The 27,011-nt window shown below is 37.7% G+C and overlaps 1 protein-coding gene across 1 annotated transcript in view; it reads left to right on the plus strand.

The window, feature by feature from the left end:
• The window catches only part of LOC133525316 (hemicentin-1-like), a 52,780-nt gene that overhangs the window by 9,165 nt on the left and 16,604 nt on the right, over positions 1-27,011 (plus strand). The window contains exons 6-30 of the mRNA XM_061861604.1: positions 10-175; positions 954-1,138; positions 1,971-2,043; positions 2,316-2,344; positions 4,435-4,550; positions 5,383-5,504; positions 6,597-6,737; positions 8,698-8,847; positions 9,331-9,594; positions 10,846-11,018; positions 12,038-12,206; positions 12,534-12,776; positions 13,132-13,204; positions 14,312-14,523; positions 15,931-16,084; positions 16,796-16,920; positions 19,051-19,225; positions 19,793-19,887; positions 20,263-20,416; positions 21,127-21,248; positions 22,980-23,123; positions 23,687-23,821; positions 25,570-25,691; positions 26,167-26,397; positions 26,701-26,854. Of these exons, the coding sequence (XP_061717588.1) occupies positions 10-175; positions 954-1,138; positions 1,971-2,043; positions 2,316-2,344; positions 4,435-4,550; positions 5,383-5,504; positions 6,597-6,737; positions 8,698-8,847; positions 9,331-9,594; positions 10,846-11,018; positions 12,038-12,206; positions 12,534-12,776; positions 13,132-13,204; positions 14,312-14,523; positions 15,931-16,084; positions 16,796-16,920; positions 19,051-19,225; positions 19,793-19,887; positions 20,263-20,416; positions 21,127-21,248; positions 22,980-23,123; positions 23,687-23,821; positions 25,570-25,691; positions 26,167-26,397; positions 26,701-26,854 (3,727 nt within the window). The remainder of the gene's footprint in view (positions 1-9; positions 176-953; positions 1,139-1,970; positions 2,044-2,315; positions 2,345-4,434; positions 4,551-5,382; positions 5,505-6,596; positions 6,738-8,697; positions 8,848-9,330; positions 9,595-10,845; positions 11,019-12,037; positions 12,207-12,533; positions 12,777-13,131; positions 13,205-14,311; positions 14,524-15,930; positions 16,085-16,795; positions 16,921-19,050; positions 19,226-19,792; positions 19,888-20,262; positions 20,417-21,126; positions 21,249-22,979; positions 23,124-23,686; positions 23,822-25,569; positions 25,692-26,166; positions 26,398-26,700; positions 26,855-27,011) is intronic.

Consider the following 27,011-nt stretch of genomic DNA (forward strand, 5'->3'; position numbering starts at 1 on the left):
TCTTTATAGGTGGTGAAAGTCTTGCAGCCTGAGCCTGGGAACTGGTCAATAACCGTCGGCAGCGAAGCGGAGCACTCCGTCAAGGTGGTGGGGCTGTCTAATCTGACCTTCCACCACGGGTTCTCTGTACAGCGACCGGGCTCGCCCGCGGAGACCAGCTACAGGCCGCTACAAGGTAATAACATAAATATAGAGTACGTTCCAACTGCCGACATAATCAACAAATTCTTCACTTTCACACTTTGTTCCATGCCAAGCCGATGCAGACAAGATGAGATGCTTTCTAATTAGATGTTTAACAATTCATGTATGTTGACTACCGGTCCTGGGTTCGAATCTCGGTAAGGGTATTTATTTGTGTGATGAGCACCGATATTAGCTCCTGAAGTCATGGATGTTTTCTATGTATTTAAGTATTTGTATATTATATATATCGTTTGAGCACCCACAACCCAAACCTTCTTGGTTTTCCGTGGGACTTAGTAAATTTGTGTAAGAATGTCTCTATAATGTTTATTATTTATTGTATTTATTATGTATATAATATATTGTATTTATATTGTAAAAAATCGCTGGTGGCCTAGCGGTAAGAGCGTGTGACTTGTAATCCATAGGTCGCGGATTCAAACCACGGCTCGTACCAATGAGTTTTTCGGAACTTATGTACGAAATATCATTTGATATTCATCAGTCGCTTTTCGGTGAAGGAAAACATCGTGAGGAAATCGGACTAATCCCAATAAGGCCTAGTTTACCCTCTGGGTTGAAAGGTCAGATGGCAGTCGCTTTCGTAAAAACTAGTGCCTACGCCAATTCTCGGGATTAGTTGCCAAGCGGACCCCAGGCTGTCATGAGCCGTGGCAGAATGCCGCGACAACGCGAGGAAGAAGAAAATGTATATTAGTGGTCTCCAAACTACAAACTTGCAGGAAATTATTTATGTATTTTTTCAGGTGCTTATAATTTCATGATGCTGTCATTGACGCACATCGATAAATCGGTCCGGGTGTCTCATGCTGAGATTCTCAGCCTTGATGGAAATACACTATTTGAGATACCTTTAAAAGAAGTGGATGCCGCTAATAAGATATATTTGGCTGAGGCGTTCATTCCGCCTGATGATTTATTTTATATTGCTGTGAGTAAAAAAATATTTTTCATTTTTATATGAGCCATCTAGAAAGTCTAGGCGCCTTTGGCCAAATAGTATAAATGATCTGAGATGATTTTTTGGCCTGAAACTTCTAAGCTGTTAAGAGGGAAGTATAGCTAGAGGGTAGTGTAGTTTTTTTTCTATTTTTTTTATAGCACTTGACACCTCTATATAATTTCCATTCTCCATGATTTTTTAGTATGTTATTGACACAATGAAACATTAGGTTTATAGGTTTTCCTTTTTTTTTACCAATAACGCGAAACCTATAAACCTATAATATATTACTTATACTGAAGCGATCGACATCAAAATCAAAGTGATTTGTAAGGATTTAGTTAGTGGAAAACGTTTTCTCCCTAAATGGAAATTCATAGAAAAATTTGAAAAGCTATTCTTTCTACCTAATTTCTCATCAGTGAGAAGGATTAAGCCAGCAGGAAAGGGCAAAACCAACTTTAGAAATTAGGTAGCCACCGCGGGCACCGCGGCCCACAAAAGAAACAATGCCTTTTGTTTAACAGCTTAGGGTTTGAGGCCCAAAAACATTTCTAATAATTCATAGTATACTCTTTAGAGCGAGCTATGTGTTTGCACATGCACATCTTATCCGAATAACAACAACAACAACAACAATTATGAGATAATAATGAAGCAACCGGTATTGTGTGTAACCATTTGATTTTCATTTCTCTGCTGTGAAATCTCTGAAATGAAAATCAAATGGTTACACACAATACCGGTTGCTTCATTATTATCTCATAATCATAATTCATAACTTACATCAATATTACTTATTACAAATAATAATTTACAGATTAATGGTATGGATGAAGACGGACAAGAAATACGAAGAGTCGGCGCAACGGCTGTTCAGGCCAAAGCTCCAGGTGACTTGCAATCTTCCATTTATAACAAAATTACTCATATTTGTGACCACGGCTGACAAAACGTCCCACTTTGTTGCTTGCCATAAGGACGCTTTGACAGATTTTTCGTATTTTTACAAAGTAAGGCGCTTTGTCGGCCGCGGTCACATTTAATAAATATATTAAAACCGGCGAAAAATTATAGCAATCTCGAGTCGAATGTCTAAATTTGCTGAGGTTTTTTTAATTTGTATAAAATATGTGAATGTAATTGATATTTGTTCTCTTTACAGATGCTCCATATTTGACCGCTCCTAAAAAGGTAATTACCTCACTAGGCCTCGTCTAACTAGCTTGGATTTAGACTAGTCCAACCAACACCGATTAAGGGAGTAGATATCGAATAAGACATTACGTAGAGATGTAAAACCCAAGTTAATAAAATGAATATATTAATCGTTGCATACTAGTCTTAGCGGCGATTACTTTTACAAAGAGAAAAGGATTATTCGACGCTCATGCCATTATTGTTTCTTCCTAGTCGCGATTCTGCACAACATGGATTCCACACATTTGTTTTTGATCACATTCTTTATTCTTCGCAGTCATTAGTTTTATACAATCCGGTTTCTTCCTAGTCGCGATTCTGCACAATATGGATTCCACACATTTGCTTTTGATCACATTCCTTATTCTTCGCAGTTAGTAGTTTTATACAATCCGGTTTCTTCCTAGTCGAGATTCTGCACAATATGGATTCCACACATTTGCTTTTGATCACATTCCTTATTCTTCGCAGTCAGTAGTTTTATACAATCCGGTTTCTTCCTAGTCGAGATTCTGCACAATATGGATTCCACACATTTGCTTTTGATCACATTCCTTATTCTTCGCAGTCAGTAGTTTTATACAATCCGGTTTCTTCCTAGTCGCGATTCTGCACAATATGGATTGCACACAGTTGCTTTTGATCACATTCATTATTCTTCGCAGGCAGTAGTTTGATGTAGCTCGACGAAAATCAGTTAAAAAGCTATCAATTTATTTCCCATGTAGGTACATTGTACAGTCAGCGTTAGAGATATGTGACCCCCCCCCTGCATACAACCAATCTATGTAGGGGGGGGGGGGGGCACATATCTCTGACGCTGACTGTACTGTAGTTTTCCTCTTGAGTTTTCTTTTGTTTAGGCATGTTGATATCTGTAAATGAGGCAAAGGGTGCCTTGTGTAGAAGAATTGGTAAGATTTTATGATAATAACCCATGGTTAATTTAATCACACGGAAAAAACATAGATTAATATTTAATAATGGTAATGAAATATTTAATAACCATTCTTTAATATTCATTACCGTTTTGCTAGAGTGAATGTGGTAAATGACTGTAATGACGAGAATGGTGATACATTTTCATTACTCATTAATTGTACCTTTACTCCTCAAAAGCAAACGTAATCTTAATTATAATTATTCAGTTACCCAGAAAAAATGGTAATAAAAAAATGCGTACCATATTAAAGAATAATGAATGTGATCAAAAGCAACTGTGTGCAATCCATATTATGCAGAATCGCGACTAGGAAGAAACCGGATTGTATAAAACTACTGACTGCGAAGAATAAGGAATGTGATCAAAAGCAAATGTGTGGAATCCATATTGTGCAGAATCTCGACTAGGAAGAAACCGGATTGTATAAAACTACTGGCTGCGAAGAATAAGGAATGTGATCAAAAGCAACTGTGTGGAATCCATATTGTGCAGAATCTCGACTAGGAAGAAACCGGATTGTATAAAATTACTGACTGCGAAGAATAAGGAATGTGATCAAAAGCAAATGTGTGGAATCCATATTGTGCAGAATCTCGACTAGGAAGAAACTGGATTGTATAAAACTAGTGACTGCGAAGAATAAGGAATGTGATCAAAAGCAACTGTGTGGAATCCATATTGTGCAGAATCGCGACTAGGAAGAAACCGGATTGTATAAAACTAATGACTGCGAAGAATAAAGAATGTGATCAAAAACAAATGTGTGGAATCCATGTTGTGCAGAATCGCGACTAGGAAGAAACAATAATGGCATGAGCGTCGAATAATCCAGAGAAAAAATAAAAATTATTTTTTCTTAAGTATATATAGTCTGTCAAACAAGTTTGTCAGTAGAAACTGGCGCGAAATTCAAATTTCCTATGGGACGATAACCCTTCGCGCCTACATTTTTTTAATTTACCGGTGTTGGCTTGGCTTGGCAGACTATATTACTCTATATTTATTTATTTAATCTTTATTGCACAAAACCTTATAGTACAAAAGGCGGACTTAATGCCATGAGGCAATCTCTACCAGTCAACCTTTAGGCAAAGCAGAGAGATATATATATATATATTATAAATATAATTCTATGTTTTAGATTCGTGCATTACGGCATGACACAGTGGCACTTCATTGTGATGTGGAGAGCTTGGTGCCTGTAAACGTGTTTTGGATGAAAGATGGCACGAAAATTCAACCGCAGATTTCGAGCTTGTAAGTTCTAGCCAATATTTTACTCTTTGGTTTCAGCGACACAGTGTTAAAACTTACTGTCGCGTTTTATTATTAAAACCCTTCGAAAAAAGACGTAACCAGACGCATGCGGTTAAGGCCCAATGTCAAGCTTCGTGCATAAAAACGAAATAGTAAATTCAAAGAAAATCCTACTGTTATCTAGACCTTAGCCATTTATAAAGAGATTAAAGTGCGATAACGTAAGCGTATATAGTAAATTAGGACATACATAGAATGATCATTTTCACCTCAGCATCTCGAACAAGCCTACTTTCGTTACTCCAGGGAGTGAGACAAGCTTTCGTCATAATGATGATGCTTTTCATTCATGAATCATTTAGAATCATTTATTTATATATTGTGCATTACAGCCATTACAGGTAATGAATACAGATGTTATAAACAATTTTTGTTCTCTGTTACATGAATGAATGTAAATAAATGTGGTTAAACTTGAAAGGTGAAAAGTTGTATGTTAGGCAAAGTTATTTTACATCTCGTGTTTTTGAGTCTTTCGCTTACTCAGGACTCAAAATCAACACTCGCAAGAAAAAATAACTTTTCTCTCTTGTTGCACAAATAACTATTGTACCCCAATTTTAGTGCCGGATTACTCGGTATACCGGACCATCGAAGTGCCGGATTATAGAAATTTCATTGTAGTTGATGTTTTAAAATTCAGTGATCACATTTTTAGTTAGACTATTCTATTACAATTACAATCAATCTTTGACATTACCTAGATTAATAACGCGCATGTGACACCTTTGCTTCGCTCTCAGGATTTAACTTGAGTGTGCATCTATTTCAGACAGAGTACATCGGTTCAGTACGTAATAAGGAATATGAGTGAGGAAAATGTGGGCACGTACGTGTGCACAGCCAGAAACGTGGCGGGAGTGAAGCAAATAACCACTGAAGTGGAATTAATAGGTACGTAAATCGAACTTTGTAGAACATTTTTATCGGCGTTAGTGTTTGATAGGGGTGAGGTTGGGTCGCCTAAGATCGGACGCTTTTCTCGATTTTTGACAGTGTTGAAGTTTTTTTTTTTCATATCCTACGTCAGCTTTTATCGCTGACTGTACTTTTTTACCACAGGCAACTAATACTCATCGAGGCAATTCTAAAAACCCCAAACAAAATTAGGTTGCGTTGTTTTATCACAGAGTTCCTATGGCTACCTCCTGTCTCCATCATCAGATCAGCTTGATGGTACCATAATATTGCATTGTCACCCGACTTACATATGTATGCAAATTTTCGGCTTCATCGGAAACCGGGAAGTGGGTCAAATTTTACTTGCAAGATTTGTCCCATACATACTAACAGGACAAAATAAAAGCTTGTAAAAAGGTTTAGGTTAACAATGTTGAATGATTCATGGTTAGTTTCATTAGACTTCAATCGACCGGGATATACAAGACCCGATGCATGTAACTCCGTCGAAATATAAGGAGCTCGAAAACAATACAACAGGCAATCACGGTCCATATCAGGGATCGGAACCGGTTTTTTGCAAAAACATCGAAATAACCATATATTTCGGTTTATTTTATACTCTAAATGTAGGACTCAGTTGTGTTTTCAGATAACGACTTCGTATTATTAGATTGCCTAACTAGAAATGAAGTAATTAACAAAGAACGAAAAAATACCGTTTTTGTTCCCATACAAAAAATACCGGTTTCCGATCCCTGGTCCATATCCCGGTCGATAATTAAATAATAATCTAGGTTTAGGTTAGGTCAGATTATTGTACCTAGACAGTGCTATACTATAGTCTACTCACTGTTTTAAAAACAATTACGAATTGCTCCTAATCTGCAGTGGCAGAATGGTTCCATTTTTATCGCTTGTCACTATGCCCGTCACTTTCGCACTTACATACTTGTGAGAACGTGACAGGCATGGTGACAAATGATACTCGTAAAGAGCCGACCATATTAGCCCAACTGTATTGTATATATATATAAAATTTATCAATAAAATAAGGTTCAATGTATGTATCTAATCAATTTCCAGCGGAACCACCAGTGGTAACAATGACGGCCAGCAGCGAAACGTTGATGGCGGGAGAAGATCTGTCAATATACTGTTCTGTGGCATCCGAGATTACTTTGACTACATATCAGCTCACGTTCACAGGGAGGGACTCTCAAAACGGTAAGATAATTAACAGTAAATATAGTTTGTCAAAGGGCTATCTCATTTCAAACATAGACAGAGGGAGTCATACTATCTTTGTCTTACACTAGTACTAGCATCCAAAAGAAAAGGATGAGTATAGTTTTTTTTGTTCTTATTTACTGACAAATTGGTTTGACCAACTATAAATTAAAATTTCCTTATATACTTAAATGATAAAATAATAAGGATAAACGCTCAAAGCTTAACGCAGGTGGCGCTGCAATCGTGAAAACATGTCTTCATATATATGCCAAATTTTAAGAAAGATATATTGTGCAGAACCGAGGTTCCGCGGGGCAGTGGAATAAAATAGTCACAGCTTGAAGACAGTAACTTATTCTTTATTGATTAATGTCGCAGCACTTACATTATAATGGTTGTGATTGAAAATTAAGAGACTACATGTCCGACCACGGGCGATGTCGAAGCCAAAGAAGGGAGTATAAAAAGAGCAGCGATACAGACTAAAAACACGTTAAGTGTCATACACACATGCGTGGAATGGTTGGTATTATAAGGGTGTTAATACAAGATTCAATTTTCTAACAAGATATAGGGGCCATGCGCGTTAGAGAGTCTGCCATCTTGTGGCCTGAATCGGAACCATAAACATGCACATTTACACGTCACGTGTTTTCTTGTGAGTAGTAGGTTCTGCCACCTTGTGGGCTACATCGGAACAATAAACATCACATTTACGCCTCGCGCCAAAAATCTGACGGCTCTTGTGTTGCCTCCTACACATGCACGCTCCCTATAGGGGCCATGCGCGTTAGAGTGTCTGCCATCTTGTGGCCTGGATTGGAAACAAACATGTACATTGACACTTCACGCCAAATCAAGTGCTGCCATCTACCGTTCTCGTGCGTTTTCTTGTAGCCCTATATTCGGAGCATAAACTTCACATTTACACGTTGCGCCAATAATCTAACGTCTCCTGTGCTGCCCCCTACAGTTTATACACGCTCCCTATACTTCAAGACTTTTGTTTGGATCGAAGACAGTTTTTAATTGCACTGACAGTACCACCGTAAGGAGCTCTACTTTGTACAGTATAGGGAGCGTGCATGAACTGTAGGAGGCAGCACAGCAGCCGTCAGATTTTTGGCGCGAGGCGTAAATGTGATGTTTTTTGTTCCGATGTAGCCCACAAGATGGCAGAACCTACTATGTACAAGAAAACACGTGACGTGTACATGTACATGTTTATGGTTTCGATTCAGGCCACAAGATGGCAGACCCTCCAACGCGCACGGTCCCTATCCCTTGTGATGTGAAGTTAATGTGCTTAACTAATTATTATGTAATGCTTTTGGGGTACAGGTCTAACAAATCTATATCTCTTGTCCCATCAATGGGACAGTATTAAATTAAAATCCTTCGTAAAAAAATCACTTCTATTGTTTCATTGGTAATGAGGGCTACCGCGTTTAATTTCGCCGCTAGGGGCGCTAGTGTAGGCGGAGGTCTTTCAAAATGTCAAATGCAGTGTTGGGAGGTTGCAAGCTTATTCATCGCGAATTTTGACTCCTTATTAATTATTGTGGTAAATCTTTTTCCATCTTTGGTTAATCGTGGTAAGCAATAGATACTCGTATAATTAAATAAATATTAGTGGTTTAAAAAAAGTGCCAGGAGACATTATGCAAAATTGATCAGATTGAAAAAGCGACAAATTTAGACGTTAAAATACCTTTGTGTATATTGAAAGGTATTGATAAAAAAAAATAAGCATAGCAGATTTTTTAGATGTTTTTCTGGGCCTACAATGTAGGCCACAATGCTCACCAGTTGGCGCCACTGTAAATGTAGGCCCTACATTTACAGTGGCGCCAACTGGTGAGCACAAATACGGTAGCCCTCATTTAAGCAAATCATGGACCATGGAGTTACCTATCGGAGTTATTGAAGCTAAAATATATTTAAATATTTTCAGAAACCTACTTGGACGTGGAGGCGCATAACGATGGAGTCTACTATTTTAATAAAGTAATTGAGAATGTAAAGGAAAAAGATAGCGGTGTTTATTCGTGTAAAGCTGCACATGAAGGTAAATGCAATTATCAGAATATTTTTTGTATTGTATAACGCCCCCTGCATTTTTCACCTTTTTAGAAAAAGAACCAAATTTAGCAAATATTGCAAATTTTTTTTTCACACCAAGAAGGTTTGTGTAGTGGGTACTTAGACAACGATATATATAATATACAAGTACTTAAATACATTGAAAACATCCCATCCATGACTCAGGAACAAAAATCTGTGCTCATCACACAAATAAATGCCCTTACCAGGATTCGAACCCACGATAATCGGCTTCATAGGCAGGGTCACTACCCACTAGGCTAGACCGGTCGTCGTTGAATGCTAACAAATAAAATAAATTAATATTGCAAATTCAAAAGCGCAATAATTATCCTAGGTCTGCAAATAACTGAGATACTGCTCTCATTTTAAGCACAAACTATGTTTAGTGGCTGAAGTAACAATTAAGTTAAATTAATTTAACTATTTATCTACTTAATTATGCCCTTCAAAAACGTCATTAAAAAACCCTCTTTTCTTTCAGGTGGCCAATCGTCTAAAACTCTCACCATCACTATCACAACTCCCCCCACAGCGCATATACTTGGGCCGCATACATTACCAAGAGTCCTACACACTTCCATACAACTAGTGTGTATAGTTGAACATTGCAGTGAAGTTCAGTGGTTATATAACAGCGCTGTAGTGGAGAGACGGTCGGTCAATGGTAGCGATAATGCTGTGTTAGAAAGAGCGGTTGATGGAGATGGGGTTTGGACTTGCACGGCTCTGAAAGGAGATTATAAAGGTTAGTATTAAAACTCCACCCGCAGTACATATACTAGGGTCCCATATATTACCATGAGTCCTGCACTCTTCCTTACAACTAGTGTGTATAGTTGAACATTGCAGTGAAGTTCAGTGGTTATATAACAGCGCTGTAGTGGAGAGACGGTCGGTCAATGGTAGCGATAATGCTGTGTTAGAAAGAGCGGTTGATGGAGATGGGGTTTGGACTTGTTCGGCTCTGAAAGGACATTATAAAGGTTAGTATTAAAACTCCACCCGCAGTACATATACTAGGGCCCCATATATTACCATGAGTCCTGCACTCTTCCTTACAACTAGTGTGTATAGTTGAACATTGCAGTGAAGTTCAGTGGTTATATAACAGCGCTGTAGTGGAGAGACGGTCAGTCAATAGTAGCGATAATGCTGTGTTTGGATTGGTTCGGCTCTGAAATGAGATTATAAAAGTTAGTATTAAAACTCCACCCACAGCGCATATACTAGGGCCCCCATACATTATCAAGAGTCCTGCACTCTTCCTTAACGTTTTTGAAGTGAAAACTTCTTTGGCGGCGGTGTGCACTTTTTGTAATAGGGGGAAAAATGTTAAACTCGCGTCAGGTCACGCGACCGTCAGTCGCGTCAGGTCACGTGACCGTCAGATTGAAAATTCATAAGACGGACACGTGACATCATGGTGACGTGCAAACTGAATGTCATCGAAGCCTGGTTACTTTTGAAAAATCGTATCTCATTCAAGTGTGACATTTTATTTTCTTCATAATCAAAGTGCTGTCATAACGGTCAAAGAGGTTTAATCTTTGTTAATCACAATTAACAAAGATTGTATTGTATCTTTGTGTTGTTGGGTGTCCATGATTGTAGTAGAGTAATTTTTCCTTACCAAAAAGTTAAATAATAGAAAAGAAGCGTGATTGTTTTACTTAATATGATGGTGAACGATTATTAACATTACTGATTGTGTAGGCTGTAGTCCTGCTCACGTCTCATGAATTACTCTGTATATGTTATATATTAACACTAAAATTCGCATTTCAAAATATCTTCACCACTCAAATTTATTTACGTAGGTATAATAGAGGTATATCTCTTTTTATAAAACTGCTACTCAATTTCTCCAAAATATCAAAAATGCTCATAATATAATCAGCTGTCAAATCGAAGCATGAATATTTCTTAGCCTATATAACTTTCTATAATTAATTACTCTGATAACTCTGATACCTAACGTTGGATATGCATTTTTCAGTGTCAGATTTCGTCCAAATAATAGCTCTAATAAAACCAGAAGTGGAAATCAATGGAGATAAAAACATTACCCTACTGAATGGCACGGCATACAGCATCAGCTGTTTAGTAAAAGCCAAGCCGGAGCCGCGGATAATATGGCATAGGGAAACAGAGACTTTTCTTAACAATACCGTAAGTGTTGAAGCTTAATATGTTTAACAAACTAGCAAAGTTACTGTTTACCCCTCGTGCTAATATCGACAGCTGAACAAGAGAAATATTTTAAAATGTGGAATCTTAATAGGCAAACTAACTTTGCTTCCTAGTGAAACAAAATTGTTCCCTAAAGGCCTTACCCTTTTGAATGCCAAGAACACCTAAAGGCGTCGTAACTAGTCGTGACCACAGCGCCACCGACACCTATAGGTGTCATGGCGTACGCTCAGCGTACGCCATGACACACGCTGTCAAAGTAACTTTCACATTTTCAAGTAAGGTTTACGTTAGCTCGCTTACGCCCGTAGCCTTGGCGTGGTAGGATTTTTTTCTCTGCCCTCCGGGCGGAAAGCGTCAGCTTTGCTCCCGCTGTGCTAAACGTAGTTGCCGCTTTCCGCCTCCGTCGAACAGAAAAATAGTATTATATTTACACGCGGCACGCAATGTCCTACTTTGCAACCCTTGGGACACAAATAACTAGTTTATGACGTAAAGCGTTCAAAGGGTTAAACAAACACGAGGAAAATACAGCTGTTTTTTATTATCATACATATATTTATCATTCAGTATCATCACTTTGAAATCCATCCAGCTAAAACGAGAAAACTGGACAAAATGCAACTTTGCACACTTATTTACATACATACAATCACGCCTATTTCCCGAAGGGGTAGGCAGAGACCACGGATTTCCACTTGCTACGATCCTGACATACCTCTTTCGCTTCCTTCACTTTCATGACATTCCTTATACACGCTCGTCGGTTTAGGGTGCTCTTGACCTGGCCTTTCTTCAGGATTTCCCCGATTTGATCAGAGAAAGTCCGCCGAGGTCTACCCCTACACTTATTTAAAAGAATAAAGAGAGCCTGGGAGTGTTATAAGTAGTACCTATGAGTGATGATATTGTAAAATTCGGGCGGGCTACTGACTACTTTATCTGGTCAATCGGTATTTATAATTATTATATTTAATTTTCACATTCCTACAATTCAGGTTTCAGTAATTTCCCCGAACGTCTACAGAAGCGTCTTAGAAATCGACAGTAAGACCACGAAAGTGGATGGGACTTACTTCTGTTTCGGAGAAAATGCGGCGGGCATTCACCAGGACTCCGTCACTGTCAGCGTCAGGACGCCTATGAGACTGTTGCAAGGATTTTCGGGTAAAAAATATTGCAAGATTTTTTTGCCTGTTCGTCTGTTCTAATTTGTAAGGATTTTTTTATACATTTTCTAGACGGCTGGCTCTATTTAAATTGTTTTTATTGTTGTTTTAAAGAGTACACTTACAGTTTGTCGGATTGTCACTAGAATGGGATCCGATCGAGGGAATTTTTCTAATATTTTACTTACAAGTTCATCACGTGCTAATCCGTGCGTACCAACGTATCAATACCAATATTCTTTTTCGTATTGCCTGTGTTTCGTTCTTCCTTTTCTGAAAATATTCTGCCTCAGAACTGCATCATTATATTATTTTATTATTGCAGATATATCAACACAACTGTACTCCAACGTAACTTTGGTATGCCAAATAGAATCATATCCAACCGCCCAAATAAAATGGTACCACAATACCACCGAAATAAGTACTAAACAAAATATACGGATGTCTAGCGACAACATTGCGATTGAAAGAGTTGACTTTGATGACCTCGGGCTCTATGTGTGTAAGGCTAGTAATGGATATGAGGAACTAGTTGTGAATGGGACCTTAAGTGTTTATGGTCTAGGTATGTATCTACTTCATTGAAATAGTTTAGGTATCCAACTAGCCTGTGATGCCGGAACTCGATAATCTCGTGAGGCCCTGTGTACATTTTTCTACAGTGAGCTGCGACACTGCATGGAGTAATTATGAATGAATTCATTTTTTTTTATGGTAGAGGAGGCAAACGAGCAGACGGATCACCTGATGGTAAGCGATTACCGCCGCCCATGGACACCTGCAACACCAGAGGGGTTGTAAGTGCGTTGCCGGCTTTAAGAAAAAAAAAGTTCATTAATAAAGGCGCCATGCACTTTTGCATGACAATTTGAACTGTAAAAAATTCAAAAAATACTGAACACTTTGTTTTTATTTTTCAGAAACTCCAGCGTTGGCCAAGGAACCGAGAACTGTGGTGTCAACGAAAGGAAATACTACTATTTTAACATGTAGGTGAGATTTTGTATCGTTATAGTCTCACCATTATTACCAGATTTTATTACGAAGAAAACTACCTAAAGCGCTTATTATACCTACACGGTTGCCGGGCACTTTTTGTATTCAATTCAATTTAATTCAAATATACTTTATTCATGTAGGCCTAGCAACAAGCACTTATGAATAGTAAGACAGTATTACATATAATTATCTTAATCTAATTATCAGAGCAATTTATTGATGTTGTAAATATTATTCCATATATAATACTAATGAATATAATTCATAGATCAAATTTAATACTAAGAATTTCACAAAATATAGTCATACAAAAAAAATTTATAAAAAATACTAGGCTAGATTGTTTCTAGAATAAATTCTAAATGTCAAACAAATATAATAAAAACAACAAAGGAAATGCATACATTGGAATATCCATTTCATCATCATTATTCAAATATAATAAATAATTAATCATTTCGAATCACAATTAATCCCACGTTGTTTTATCATTCATGTAGTCTTGTGTGGTATAATAAGCTTTAGAAATAAGTTTACGCTTTACATGATTCTTAAATTTATTAATTGATAACTCAGTAATATGGTTCGGAAGTTTATTATAAAATCTCACACAATTACCCATGAATGATTTTTTAATTTTATGGAGCCGAGTGAAGGGCACGGCGAGCTTATGTTTATTTCTAGTATTAATTAATATTATGAATGTCACAATTTTTCTTAAAATCGGTAATATTTTTATGCACATACAGAATATTCTCATAAATGTATTGACAGTGCACTGTCATGATGTCAATTTCCTTAAATTTATCTCTCAGTGAGTCTCTATGGTTCATTTTATATATTGCTCGAATAGCCCTCTTCTGCAGAACAAAAATGGTATTTATCTCTGAAGCACCACCCCATATTAAGACCAACTGGCTTTCCTACAAAAAGTGCCCGGCGACAGAGTAGATGTAATAATGAATTGTATTTCCATCTTAACAGCAGCCGGAGGTCCGCTCAAACATTTGACTGAAGTAAATAAATCTAGTGCTATTATTATTTTTAATTAGTATGGATTTCCGCAAAGCAACGCCTGATTCTATTCATAATTTTTTTCAGCGTTTTAAGGGGCAATCCAACGCCAACATTATCATGGCAATTTTTACCCGACTCATCCCAAGAGTTCAGTCACTTACCGAGGAACATGACAAGTCAGGATCTAACTGCGGTCATCATATCAAATGTCACTATTGACCGCGCTGGCTTGTATCGGTGTATTGCGGAAAATGTACTGGGGAGAGATTATTACGACGTGAAGTTGGTGGTTCAGTGTGAGTTTTAGTTTTATTTTGTCTAGTAATTTACTAGTTCTAGTTTGGGGCATGATTTTAATACATTTGATTATCGACCTTAAGAGACACAAAATAAAGTCAGTATTAAAATCACGCGCCATGGTTGTTATACATATAAACTTTTTGATCACTATGAAAGGCCATAAAATCTGATTAACAAAAAAGAAGCGGAAAAATGGACAGGTCATTCATAAAAAAATGCAAGACAGTAAATTAAAATATTCTTACAGTACATATGGTGCTACTTTCCCGCTCACGTGCGGGAATCAGCACTTTCCGTCCATATGTCGAAACTTTAAAGAGCCATATGTACTGTATAACGTTGTACGATACGCGTGCGAATAGGTAATTCACAACTCGTGTCAATTTAAAACACTCCCTTCGGTCGTGTTTTAATTTATCACCACTCGTTGCGAATTTCCCATTTTCAGCACTTGTATCGTAAATAACTATTTTGTACTCGTCGACTTTAATTGTTGAATTAATACTGCATATATGGAGCTGTAATCGTATACTTTTCACTATGGACTCCCGACTCAACTATAATAAAATTACTACTTTCGAAACGCTTTAGTCAACTGCAATGAATTCGACCAATCACGTATCGTGTCGCCGCGGTCAAGAATAAATAATAATAAATAAATATTATAGGACATTATTACACAAATTGACTTAGTCCCACAGTAAGCTCAATAAGGCTTGTGTTGAGGGTACTTAGACAACGATATATATAATAATATATAAATATTTATAAATACTTAAATACATAGAAAACACCCATGACTCAGGAACAAATATCCATGCTCATCACACGAATATATGCCCTTACCAGGATTTGAACCCGGGACCATCAGCTTCGTAGGCAGGGTCACTACCCACTAGGCCAAACCGGTTGACCGAGAACAAAATAAGAACAAAATAACCAACGCGCTACTATTTAATGATAAGAAGTGCGTTGATGTCTTTTGTACTACATTTTTATCTATTGAGATACTTACCTAATTTTGTTTAATTATTTAGATTTTATTGTAGAAAAAGTATTATTTTAGTTGATTCGTAGAAGGGTATTTTCATTTTAACTTGTACTTTATAGCACGACTTAGGTTGTGTTTCAGTATCGCCTAACCGTCGCATTCCTGACAATATGCATGGGATTTGACATTGACCCTCAGTTTTCTGGCGATTGCTAACCGGCCGTTAATGGTACACAGTTAAGTGAAAATGCCTATAAAAAATATTGTATACGATCGATAGTGATATAATCAAGCTTTTCAATCTCGTAACTTACTTAGGCCACTCAGCAAGCTTCGTGGCCTAAACACGGTACTCGACTGAAAAGCTGTATAAAATACAATTTAAATGTTTCCTGGCAATTCTTTCCCACAGACCCCCCAGAAATTGAATCTAACGAGATAGACCCCAAACCTTTGGAAATCGAAGCTGGACAACCGTTGACTCTTTCGTGCCATGCTGAGGGCTTGCCAAAACCGTGGGTCACTTGGACCAAGGACTTAATGCCAATAGGATATACGAAAAATATGTAAGTGTTTGAATATTGGTTCGGTATATCCTGGTAAATTATATCAATTAACAATATAATACAATACAAATATTCTTTATTGCTCACCAATATGAAAAGAACATAATGACATAAAAATTAATCACACAACTTACACTATGGTAGACAACGGGCGGTCTTATCGCTAAAGAGCGATCTCTTCCAGACAACCTTACGGTTAGGGTTAGACAACCTTAGGGGGGTAGGGGGATAGGGAAACATGTTTATTTGGGTAACAAATAAATAACAATTATAATATAATGGCTGGATATTTCCTAGTAGATGAATGTATACAGATGTATACATTGTGACACACAGTTGTGTCAGGAAACCCCGCTCTTCCGTTTGAGGTTTACAATAGTTGTTTCCGAAATAAACTAGGTACATATTTTCAAATCAATTAAAACTTAAATCTAATAAACAAAATAGTAGGCATTAAAGTAAATTGTGAAATGGGGTCCATCTTTTTGCATAAACTCTCAAATTTGTTTACCAGACTACTGTACGTTTTGATCTGGTTACGACTACTAAATGAATGATTGTCTACTAAAATGCATATTTTGAGAAGCAAGACCCTATTCTGTTCGTCTGTTCGTAAATGCATGGTTTTTATTAGCTTTGCTACAATAAATTAAAATAGGTACCCTAAATTATGACATGATATCATAAAATAATTAATATTCTATTTTCCAGGTATTTAAATAATAACCAGGAATTGGTTATAGAAAAAGTTACAGAATATGATTCGGGATTATTTACCTGCAACGCTACTAGCATATTGGGCTCGACGCAGAAAAACTTCACAGTAATTGTCTATGGTAAGTAACCTTACGGAACGGAAGCCTGTATTACAAGATAATCATTAAAAATAATAGAATACAAATCCTCTTTATTGCACAACCTCTGAAAAAAAATGTACATGGAAACACATATACATAATACATGAAGATAGAGGTAAACAACAGGCTGCCTTATCGCTACAGAGCGATCTCTTCCAGACAACCTTTAGGTAGTGGAGAAATAATTAGGAGGTGCGATCCCCGTTCAGGCTCCTACTTAGTCCAACAAATATCGCTTGCCATCCAGGGCGGCAATTCCGCAAGTATTTTTGGTACTTTTGGACTGGGTGGGAGTCGGAATGGGGTTGATATTATAAGTAGGGTAGTATATTAATTCTTTTTTCTTTTTTTGTGTCTTTGTTTGCTTTTTTTTCTTTTTTATGTGCATGCGTTTTGACATAGTGATTTTTGTGTATGTAATGTTATATAAATTAATTGTTTAAATAAATATAAAAAAAAACTAAATCCTAAAACGAATATAATATTTATTTATTTATAAATATAACCAACTTTCCCGTCAGCAGCTCGAAAAAGCTTTGATGCAAGAAAACATTGAGTAAAATCACATTATGTTTTTTTATATATGTATGTATATGTATTTTATGTTCATTTGTATGATATTTTGTTTCGTGTGTATTCTGTGCTAGACTTCTTTTATTGCATCTGGAACACCTACTGACATGACATCAATTTATTAATTCTGCTACCTAAAGGTTGTCTGGAAGAGATCGCTTTTTAGCGATAAGACCGCCTGTTGTTTACCTCTTCTTAATGTGCTTATTTATTCTTAATATTTATTGTAATATAATAATGTTCGAGCAAGATTCAAAACTAGCACCACTGACTACTACAATCTGTGGCTACGCTTCTGATAAATAAAATATAATCATAAAATAAAAATAAAAAAAATATATAATAAAAATAAAATAAAATATAATAAAAATATAATATAATATAATCTAAATATTATATAATCTTTTGTTTGCTTGGGTCTCAAAATCAACACTAATCAAAAATCAATTTTGCTCAATATCAAATTAGTCATTTACGATATAAGTGCGGAAAGTAGGAAATTCGCACGTTTATCGTACAAAGTTTTACAGTATATATGGCTCTTTTTATTTTCGACATGGGCACGGACAGTGCTTATTCCCGCACTAGTGCATTAAAGCACCACCATATGTACGAACGACAAGTGCAGAAAATAGGAAATTCGCAACGAGTAAGTAGCACCATATGTAGTGTAATAGTACATTACGATACAAGTGCGAAAAATAGGAAATTCGAAACGAGTAAGTAGCACCATATGTAGTGTAATAGTAAATTACGATACAAGTGCGAAAAATAGGAAATTCGAAACGAGTAAGTAGCACCATATGTAGTGTAATAGTACATTACGATACAAGTGCCAAAAATAGGAAATTCGAAACGAGTAAGTAGCACCATATGTAGTGTAATAGTACATTACGATACAAGTGCGAAAAATAGGAAATTCGAAACGAGTAAGTAGCACCATATGTAGTGTAATAGTATATTACGATACAAGTGCGAAAAATAGGAAATTCGAAACGAGTAAGTAGCACCATATGTAGTGTAATAGTACATTACGATACAAGTGCGAAAAATAGGAAATTCGAAACGAGTAAGTAGCACCATGTGTAGTGTAATAGTACATTACGATACAAGTGCGAAAAATAGGAAATTCGAAACGAGTAAGTAGCACCATATGTAGTGTAATAGTACATTACGATACAAGTGCGAAAAATAGGAAATTCGAAACGAGTAAGTAGCACCATATGTAGTGTAATAGTACATTACGATACAAGTGCGAAAAATAGGAAATTCGAAACGAGTAAGTAGCACCATATGTAGTGTAATAGTACATTACGATACAAGTGCGAAAAATAGGAAATTCGCAACGAGTAAGTAGCACCATATGTAGTGTAATAGTACATTACGATACAAGTGCGAATTGCCTATTCGCACATGTATCGTACAACGTTTTACAGTACATATGGCCCTTTAAATGTTCGACGTAGTAACGTAATATGCTAATATTCTCACTAGTACGGTAAAGTAACATCATATGTACTGTAAAAATAATTTCAGTTCCCCCAAAAATAACTGGGCCAATAATGGAGCCAGGACCACAGCAATTCGTAGAAGGGCAGCTAGTGGAGTTGCCGTGCCAGGCCCACGGCTACCCTCGGCCCGAAGTCACGTGGTTGCAGAACGGGGATGAAATCAATCACGACCGGAAATATATTGACGAGTTTGGGATGAGGTAGGTTTCACTCCTTGTCATGTAGGAAGATCTAATACCTAAAAAAACATTATTTGACGATGTTTTTGGAACAGCTATAGTTTGTTACGAGTAGGTTAGGCTAGTTAGTTAGACCACCGGATCCCTTCGACCGGAAATCAGGTGGCCACAGAACAGAATCGAGGTCCATGATAACCGGAAGATTACGCGAAACTCTGCGTAGGGGGCGCCACTAACACAATCCATCACATTCTGGGGGTCTACTGCGAAACAAGAAAATCGAAATTTCGTTATCTAACCTCTCTATCACTCTTGCGTATTCGAGCGATGAAAATGCAGATAACTAAATCTGGCATTGTGTCGCCTATTGGGCATGAACATGTCGAGGACTAGGGCACCTTACCTTATAAATATTGAAGGTAGCGGTTCTACCCAATCAACGTTAAAATAACAAAACTTCCGTAAAACACAGACGTTGACTTAATATAAGTCAGTAACCCAGTTTAATATAGGTATGTAATAACATTAAAATACTCCTAAAGTTAAGAATTCGTAATGGTTGAATTTAAATAATTTTCTCTTTTACAGATTTGTGGCAAATTTAACGGATTTCGGCGAATATACTTGTATCGTTAAAAACAAATATGGAAACACAAGTTTTAGCTACAACGTTTATATTTGGGGTAAGCTGATCTCTCTTATCCCAGATCTTGTTACATAACCTATACTTGACCTACCGCAAAAACCGGAATTCGCAAATTGCGGGGATCTTTCTCTTTTACTCCAATGAAGGCGTAATTAGAGTGACAGAGAAAGATGCCCGCATTTACGAAACTTCAATTTTCGCGGTTATAGACCAGTAGCCTTGCTCTTGCGGCGCTTCTGTCATTTCAAATTGAGCCCTTAAGTAATAACGTTAAGAATCAATTTGCAGCATGGCGGAATGTCCGGTCGCCGCTTGCTAACAGTAAAGTTAGACACAGGGGCACATTGTTACTTGCTTCGCTTTCTATTTATTACCTTACCATTATCAAATATTTCATGTAAAATTGTTTTAGTTCCACCATCAATTGAACCTCCTCTGGACACCGACACAGATGTCCTCATAGGTACAGACGTAAGTCTTAATTGTGACGCTGTTGGTTTCCCACTGCCGGTCATATATTGGGAGTTTAATGGCACTGTTATTAACAAAAACAGTTCTAATCTAAGGTAAGCATAATAAAGACTAGCTTTCTTAACTTGCTAACTTTAAATCCCATTTCAAATAAATAAATAAACTTAGTACCTAGTAGATTTAGAGTTTTTTTTGTTTGTAACATGTATGTTTCTTTGTAGTGCACAATAAAGTATTTTATTATTATTATTATTATTATTTTCTAACTTCTACGGTTTCTATACTAACACAGAACAACAAATAGGCACTTAGGACTTTTGGAACTTTCATGCCACTATTACTAATGTAGGGACATGGCGGTGACGCAATTTAGAGTCAGCATTTTCGGTATACAGTTCGAAAGAACATTAAGTCCAGTCAGTCACTCAGCGCAAGGCATACAGTGCGCACATACTTAATTAACTAGTTCGATATCGCGGCGACGCCTGGTCCTGGTCCCGTCATTGTATTTAAATACATAGTTACGTAACCTTCTGAGATTGTGTTTATGGAGTTAGAATAAATCAGTGTTAAAGTTACATCATCTCCCCATAAGGTCACCCAATACCTAAACTAATAAAAATAGTAATGCCAGTTGCCAGAGCTCAACGAGGGTGCGGAGTGTTAGTGTTGGCAACACGCATGTACTTCCTCTGGAGTTGCAGGCGTACATAGGCTACGGAGACTGCTTACCATCAGACGGGCTGTATGCTTCTTTGCCACCGACGTAAATTATTAAAAAAAACTATATAAAATAACTTTTCAGCTTCAACGAGTACGGAACGATGAATATAACAAGTGCGAGCGCAAAACAAGAAGGACTTTATGCGTGTTTAGCTGAAAACATCGCTGGAGTTGCAAGGAAGAATTTCGACTTACGAGTCAACGGTAATACTAGATCTAATTCATACGGTTCCCCAAGAACAGAAGGCAGCAATTTGCTAGAGAGAGATAATGGTATAGGTTGGTATTACCTATACCACCTCACTATTTTTTTTATTTTATTTTAACAACAACAAAATTACACAGCATTACAGTATATACTAATGCACTGCGAAATTTAGGACAGGAAGTATATAAATGCATACACATCAGGTACAGAATACAATCTGGGACTAAGTAGGTAGATCATTAAATTGTGTTATACATAAAAATAGAATTACAAAACACAGGAGAACCTTAATAACTAACTGAGGACGGACGGTCATCCATTGCCTCACAATGGTTTTTGCATTGCTCACAAATTTGCCTCCAATTACTGGCAAAAAGATCGCAGTCTGGAGCCGACTGGAGAAGTGCGTTGATGTAGTGCAAAGCACGAACCAGTGGTGATTGCCTGTACGCCTTCGTGCGTGCTTTAGGAGCGACGGACAGAGAAGGGATGAGGAGGCGTACCAGCTGTGAGACCAGCTGAGGGCAGTCTGAATCTCCACGTAATATTCTGCACGCGCCGATCATAAGTGCATAATTACGCCTCACTTCTAAGGAGTTAAAACCCAGAGTTCCAAGTAAATATTTTGTCGGGTAAAGGAAAGGATAATACCCATAGACTTTTTTAAATAAAAATCTTAGAAAAGTCTTTTGGATTTTCTCCAGAAGCAAAGCGTAAGTGACCTCATGGGGGTTCCACACCACAGACGCTGCCTCCAGTTTACTCCTAACTAGAGAGGTATAAACAATCTTGATAACAATCGTGTTGTCAAAATCACGAACGTTACGGATGACAAATCCCAATCTCCGATAGCATTCGGTAGCTAGGGTTCTCATATGAGCATGAAAGTTAAGATGCGGGTCAAATATGACACCTAGGTCTTTAATAGTGTCAACGCGGTTAATTAATTTCGTCATTAACTATAGAGACCATGCGTCTTGGAGAGTCCACCACCTCGTGACCTAAATCTGTTCTATTGCCAAAGAGAATTAAGAAGACCAAGAGTGCTCACTCCATACAACGGTTTGATATCAAAAATACTATTATTTTCGTAGTCTACATCTAGCGTCAAATAGCGGAACTCTCAATACTGCTACTCGACAATAGATGTCGCGGCAAACAAAAAGTCTAATGCTCAACGATTTTCATCTCATATTATAACCGGAGTAAGCCTAGGTGTTGAAAATAGAGTTCCGGTTACTCTGGTTATAATTTTACCTGAAAATGGTTGAGCATTAGACTTTTCGTTCGTCGCAACATCTATTGTCAAGTAGCAGTACTAGCAATTCCGCTACTCGATGCTAGATGTCGACTACGAAAATAATAAGCGTTTTGGTACCAAAACTGATATATGGAGTGTGCACTCTATGTACTTCTTATTTCTCTATGCTATTGCGCATTATAGTGTCTGACATATAGTCTTCGCGCCAATGAATAGGGGGCAACACAGAAGCCCCATATTCATTGTGCCCCCTACACCTACAGTTCATGTACGCTCCCTATAGCAGATAGCTGCCTCTCGCTCTTGTAAGACCGATTTCAGAAAATTTTGTACTGAATTTTAGTTTAGTTAAATGCGGTCAACAATACACCTTTAAAATCTGTCGGGTTTTATCAGCCCACGGTTTAAAAATTGAGTAGTCCGAGCCAAATGTAAAAATACCTAAAATGTGATTAATTAAATTTAGAGCCACCAAGGATTCTAGAAGACAACTACACCGGGCCATACATAGCGACAGAAAAGGACCTGCTGCTGAAGATTAAGTGTAGAGCTACAGGCAAACCTAGACCATACATTTACTGGATGAAAGATGACGTGTATCTTGACAAAGGTAATGATCCTACCGACTGCGCCAGTGCGTTTTGAGATATAAATTTTGTTAAGAAATTAAACAAGTATCAGACTTGCTTGCACCTAATAAAAACAAAAAGGGGGAGGGGTTGCTTTCTAAAAGTTATTGTTTTTGTGAATGCTTCAAGCATGATTTTTTGTAAGATGGCAATTGCAAAAGCGAAAACGATACATACAAAAAGCGAGCGTGATATGACGTCATCTCTCTATGGGCTGCGCCCAAACGCCCAAAATGTATGCATAAGAATCGTGAAGAGTAAGTTTAAAAAAAAATTATACAGGTTAGGGCAGTATTTTTTTTTAATATTGCACGTTTTTAAACCTACAATGTTAAAATATTTACAAAAATGTTACAACTACTTGCGAATTTCATATTTCAACGAGATTATTAAACAAAAATTGCAAAATATTATTCATGCATTAAGTCAATTTGTCTTTAAATTTTTTGTTGTAAAATCGAACGAAACAGAACTAATGCAAGCCCAAATATACACACCGCCGGTTACACGATTACATTTATCTTTACACTATTTAACTTTACAGATAGCAGATATGACGTAGACATTGACGGGACTCTGGCTATAAAGTCGCCATCTGAGGATCTGAGCGGATTCTATACATGCTTGGCGAAGAACAAAGTTGGAGCGGCCAATAAAACAGTTCCTGTTGAGATTTATAGTAAGTATTTAGAGATGTAGGTACAGCGCGTATTTTTAATACGGCCACATAATCAAAGGGTAGTTAGTTTAGGCTGTAATTAACACCTTTAATTCATACGTTGTATACAAAATGGACTGGGAATTATGCACCGCGTAAATGATGGTAAACGCCGAGGCATAGAGTGGGGGTTAACCGGTCAGCTGGATGACCTACACTACGCTGATGACATCTGCCTGCTTAGCCACAAACACGCCGACATGCAAGCGACTCTAGACGACTTACAGCGAGAGGCTAGGACTGATGGGCTAAAAATCAACTCCCGGAAGACCCAAGAAATGCGTACGAAGGGGGGAAATTCGCTAGCGCTGAATCTTGGCGCTGAGCAGATAGAGTGAGTAGATAAATTTACCTATCTGGGCAGCGTTTTGTCAAAAACCGGAGGAACTGAAGAGGACCTCGCTTCTAGGATAGCCAAAGCTAAGGCAACCTTCGCACAACTTCGTCCCATATGGCGGTCTCGAAAACTGACGAGAGGAGTAAAATTGAAAAATTTCCGATCGAACGTGAAAACCGTGCTGCTGCTGCTGCTGGATGCGAGACGTGGAGGGTCACTATGGACATCACGCGGCGGATCCAAGTGTTTGTTAACCGGTGCCTTCGACAGATTCTCGGGATATACTGGCCCGAGAGAATATCTAATGAACGCCTATTAGGTACCTGCCGCGAAACTCCGATCGGTCACCAGATCGTGCACCGCAAGTGGACCTGGATCGGTCACACTCTTAGAAGAGATCCCGGCCACATCCCTAGGCAAGCCTTAGAATGGACCCAGCAAGGCAAGAGAAGATCAGGACGTCCCAAACAGTCCTGGCGGCGCTCAGTGGCATCCGAGTTGACAGCAATCGGGCTATCATGGCCTGAGGCGAAGCACGCAGCCCAAGACAGAACGAGATGGCGGCGCACTGTGGACGCCCTCTGCCCCACCTTGGGGACGTAGAACTTTAAGTAAGTCATACAAAATGAACGACGTATTTTCCATATTAAATAATTCAGCATGCAATGTGTGATTACTTTGTTTTAACTCATAACATCGCATTTAATGACGCGTCAACACAACTATCACAAATGACCGTGATGGGCATGATCGAAATACATTGCCGCTCGATTTATTACGAAAGGATTATTCGTTGTAGGTAGTTAAGACTACATTTAAAAGAATCCTTCAGAATTGTTTTATGGCACTAACCCTACGTCTAGTTTAAGTTTGTGTTTATTTTTAAAAAATCACTATTTGTTAGTGTTTTCTAGGTCTAATTTTTCATGAATTGGTACATGTTGGGCGGCATTTGTTACACGACATTATCAAGAGACTAATAAAGCAGTTAATTAGCCGTGTATAACTTAACTGAGTTGAGTAAAATGAAAGTCTGGTTATGTACTAAAATGTCAGTTGTAAAAGTCAAATTGCATTAACCAATCGAATTGTAGTACAGGATAATAAAAATGAAGCCTAGGGTATTGAAAATCAATATTTGTCCTACTTCAATCTAGACTATAACTAAAGTACCTAGATGGCAGGAGAAATTTCGTCTTGTGATAGACAGGGTTCTCTACCTACCAACTGCTTACTTTGGTTGGGTTATATATTAAAAAAACGGATTCTGTATTATGATGGCTCAGTAGTCAGCAAAGTTTAAAGATTTACATTTCTTAACCATTGTTGAATTGAATTTTATTTCACAGCTATACATTTTCTTGCTTTTTAGCTCTGCCCTCAAAACTTCAAGCCGACGAGTCTCAATCAACAATCACATTTGTAGAAGGAACCGACGTTTCTGCGGAGTGTCCAATAAAAGCTTCGCGAAATAGCTCAGTCACATGGTATAAGGTTCGATTCCATTATGAATTTGCATGAAGCCGATTCCATAATTTCCTCTTCTAAACTCTTCACGAGAAATTTAAATTTTAAAATCTTTGGCACAAAATCATGATGTCATTTTTTTCTTAAGATTGCCAAAGTTTGATACCATATTCCCCGAACTCGGCGTTCTCACGGAAATTTGGAGTACATTCAGCTGCAAAAGTATCTAAGCGTACGAGGTATTCAAAAAGCTTTTAATACAACACTTGTTTAGAGAATAAGAGCGTGTACAGATCGTATTTGTTAAAACAATAAGCCATAAAAACCATATATAATATAATCATACTTCAAACTGATAGCACAAAATAAACAATGATTCCATTCATACTTTAACATTCATTCGTTTATCATTTGTTTATCGTCGACATTACATGGCGACCTGCTGATGTAATGAGCGTAAAACTTTAAGTGACTTATTAATTAAATTAACTTTAATTTTCAGGATGCCAAACTAATATCGCACGGGCATCTCTTGCTCGCCAACATATCTCGTCTCAACGAATCCACATACGCCTGCGTAGTAACTAACGCTATAGGCTCCACTCACACTATAGTGCGAGTGCTGGTAGAATGGCCTCCACGGTTCATAAAAGAAGAGAAAGGAGATGTGACAGTGGTGCGGGGAGAGGATAGGTGGTTGGAGTGTGATGTCGATGCGAGACCGAGCGCTACGGTATGATTTCAAATTTCTCAAGGATTTTTTTACTGTTAGTACTTTTTAGGGTCTCAGTAATAGGGTTCCGTTTGACCCTTTGGGTACGGAACCCTAAAAAAGATGTGAAAATTGACCGATTGTGTTTGTGAATTTGCTAGCCGTCCGCTGAAGTAGATCTGTATGTTTGTCAATCTTGGTAAGGATTCTACCGACTGCGCCAGTGCCGTAAAAAAAATTGGCACGTAATAGAGAGATTTTGCATCTGTGGCCTCCTCACGAATGTGTGAAGCCTAATCGCACTCACTACTGCTTTCTTTGCAGATTAAATGGATGGCGAACTCCCGAGTAATGCTAGGCGAAGACAGACCTCGTTTGAAGCTTATAAATCTGCAACTGCATCACACTGGAGTATATAAGTGCATAGCCAGTAATAAGCACGGCACTGTGGTCAGGCAGTTTAATGTCGATGTCCTTGGTACGAAGCTAAGAGTGCTCAAAACCCTTTTATCTACTTCCCTATAGTATGTTCAAAAGCCATAATATAATGGCCTATATTCACAACCCTTCGTCGTAATTTTCACTTTACGTTATTGATACCGATATTTTAATTACATCCAAGAGTTCTGAGAAAC

The sequence above is a fragment of the Cydia pomonella genome, chromosome 14 (genome assembly GCF_033807575.1).
Source record: "Cydia pomonella isolate Wapato2018A chromosome 14, ilCydPomo1, whole genome shotgun sequence".
Lineage (NCBI taxonomy): Eukaryota > Metazoa > Arthropoda > Insecta > Lepidoptera > Tortricidae > Cydia > Cydia pomonella.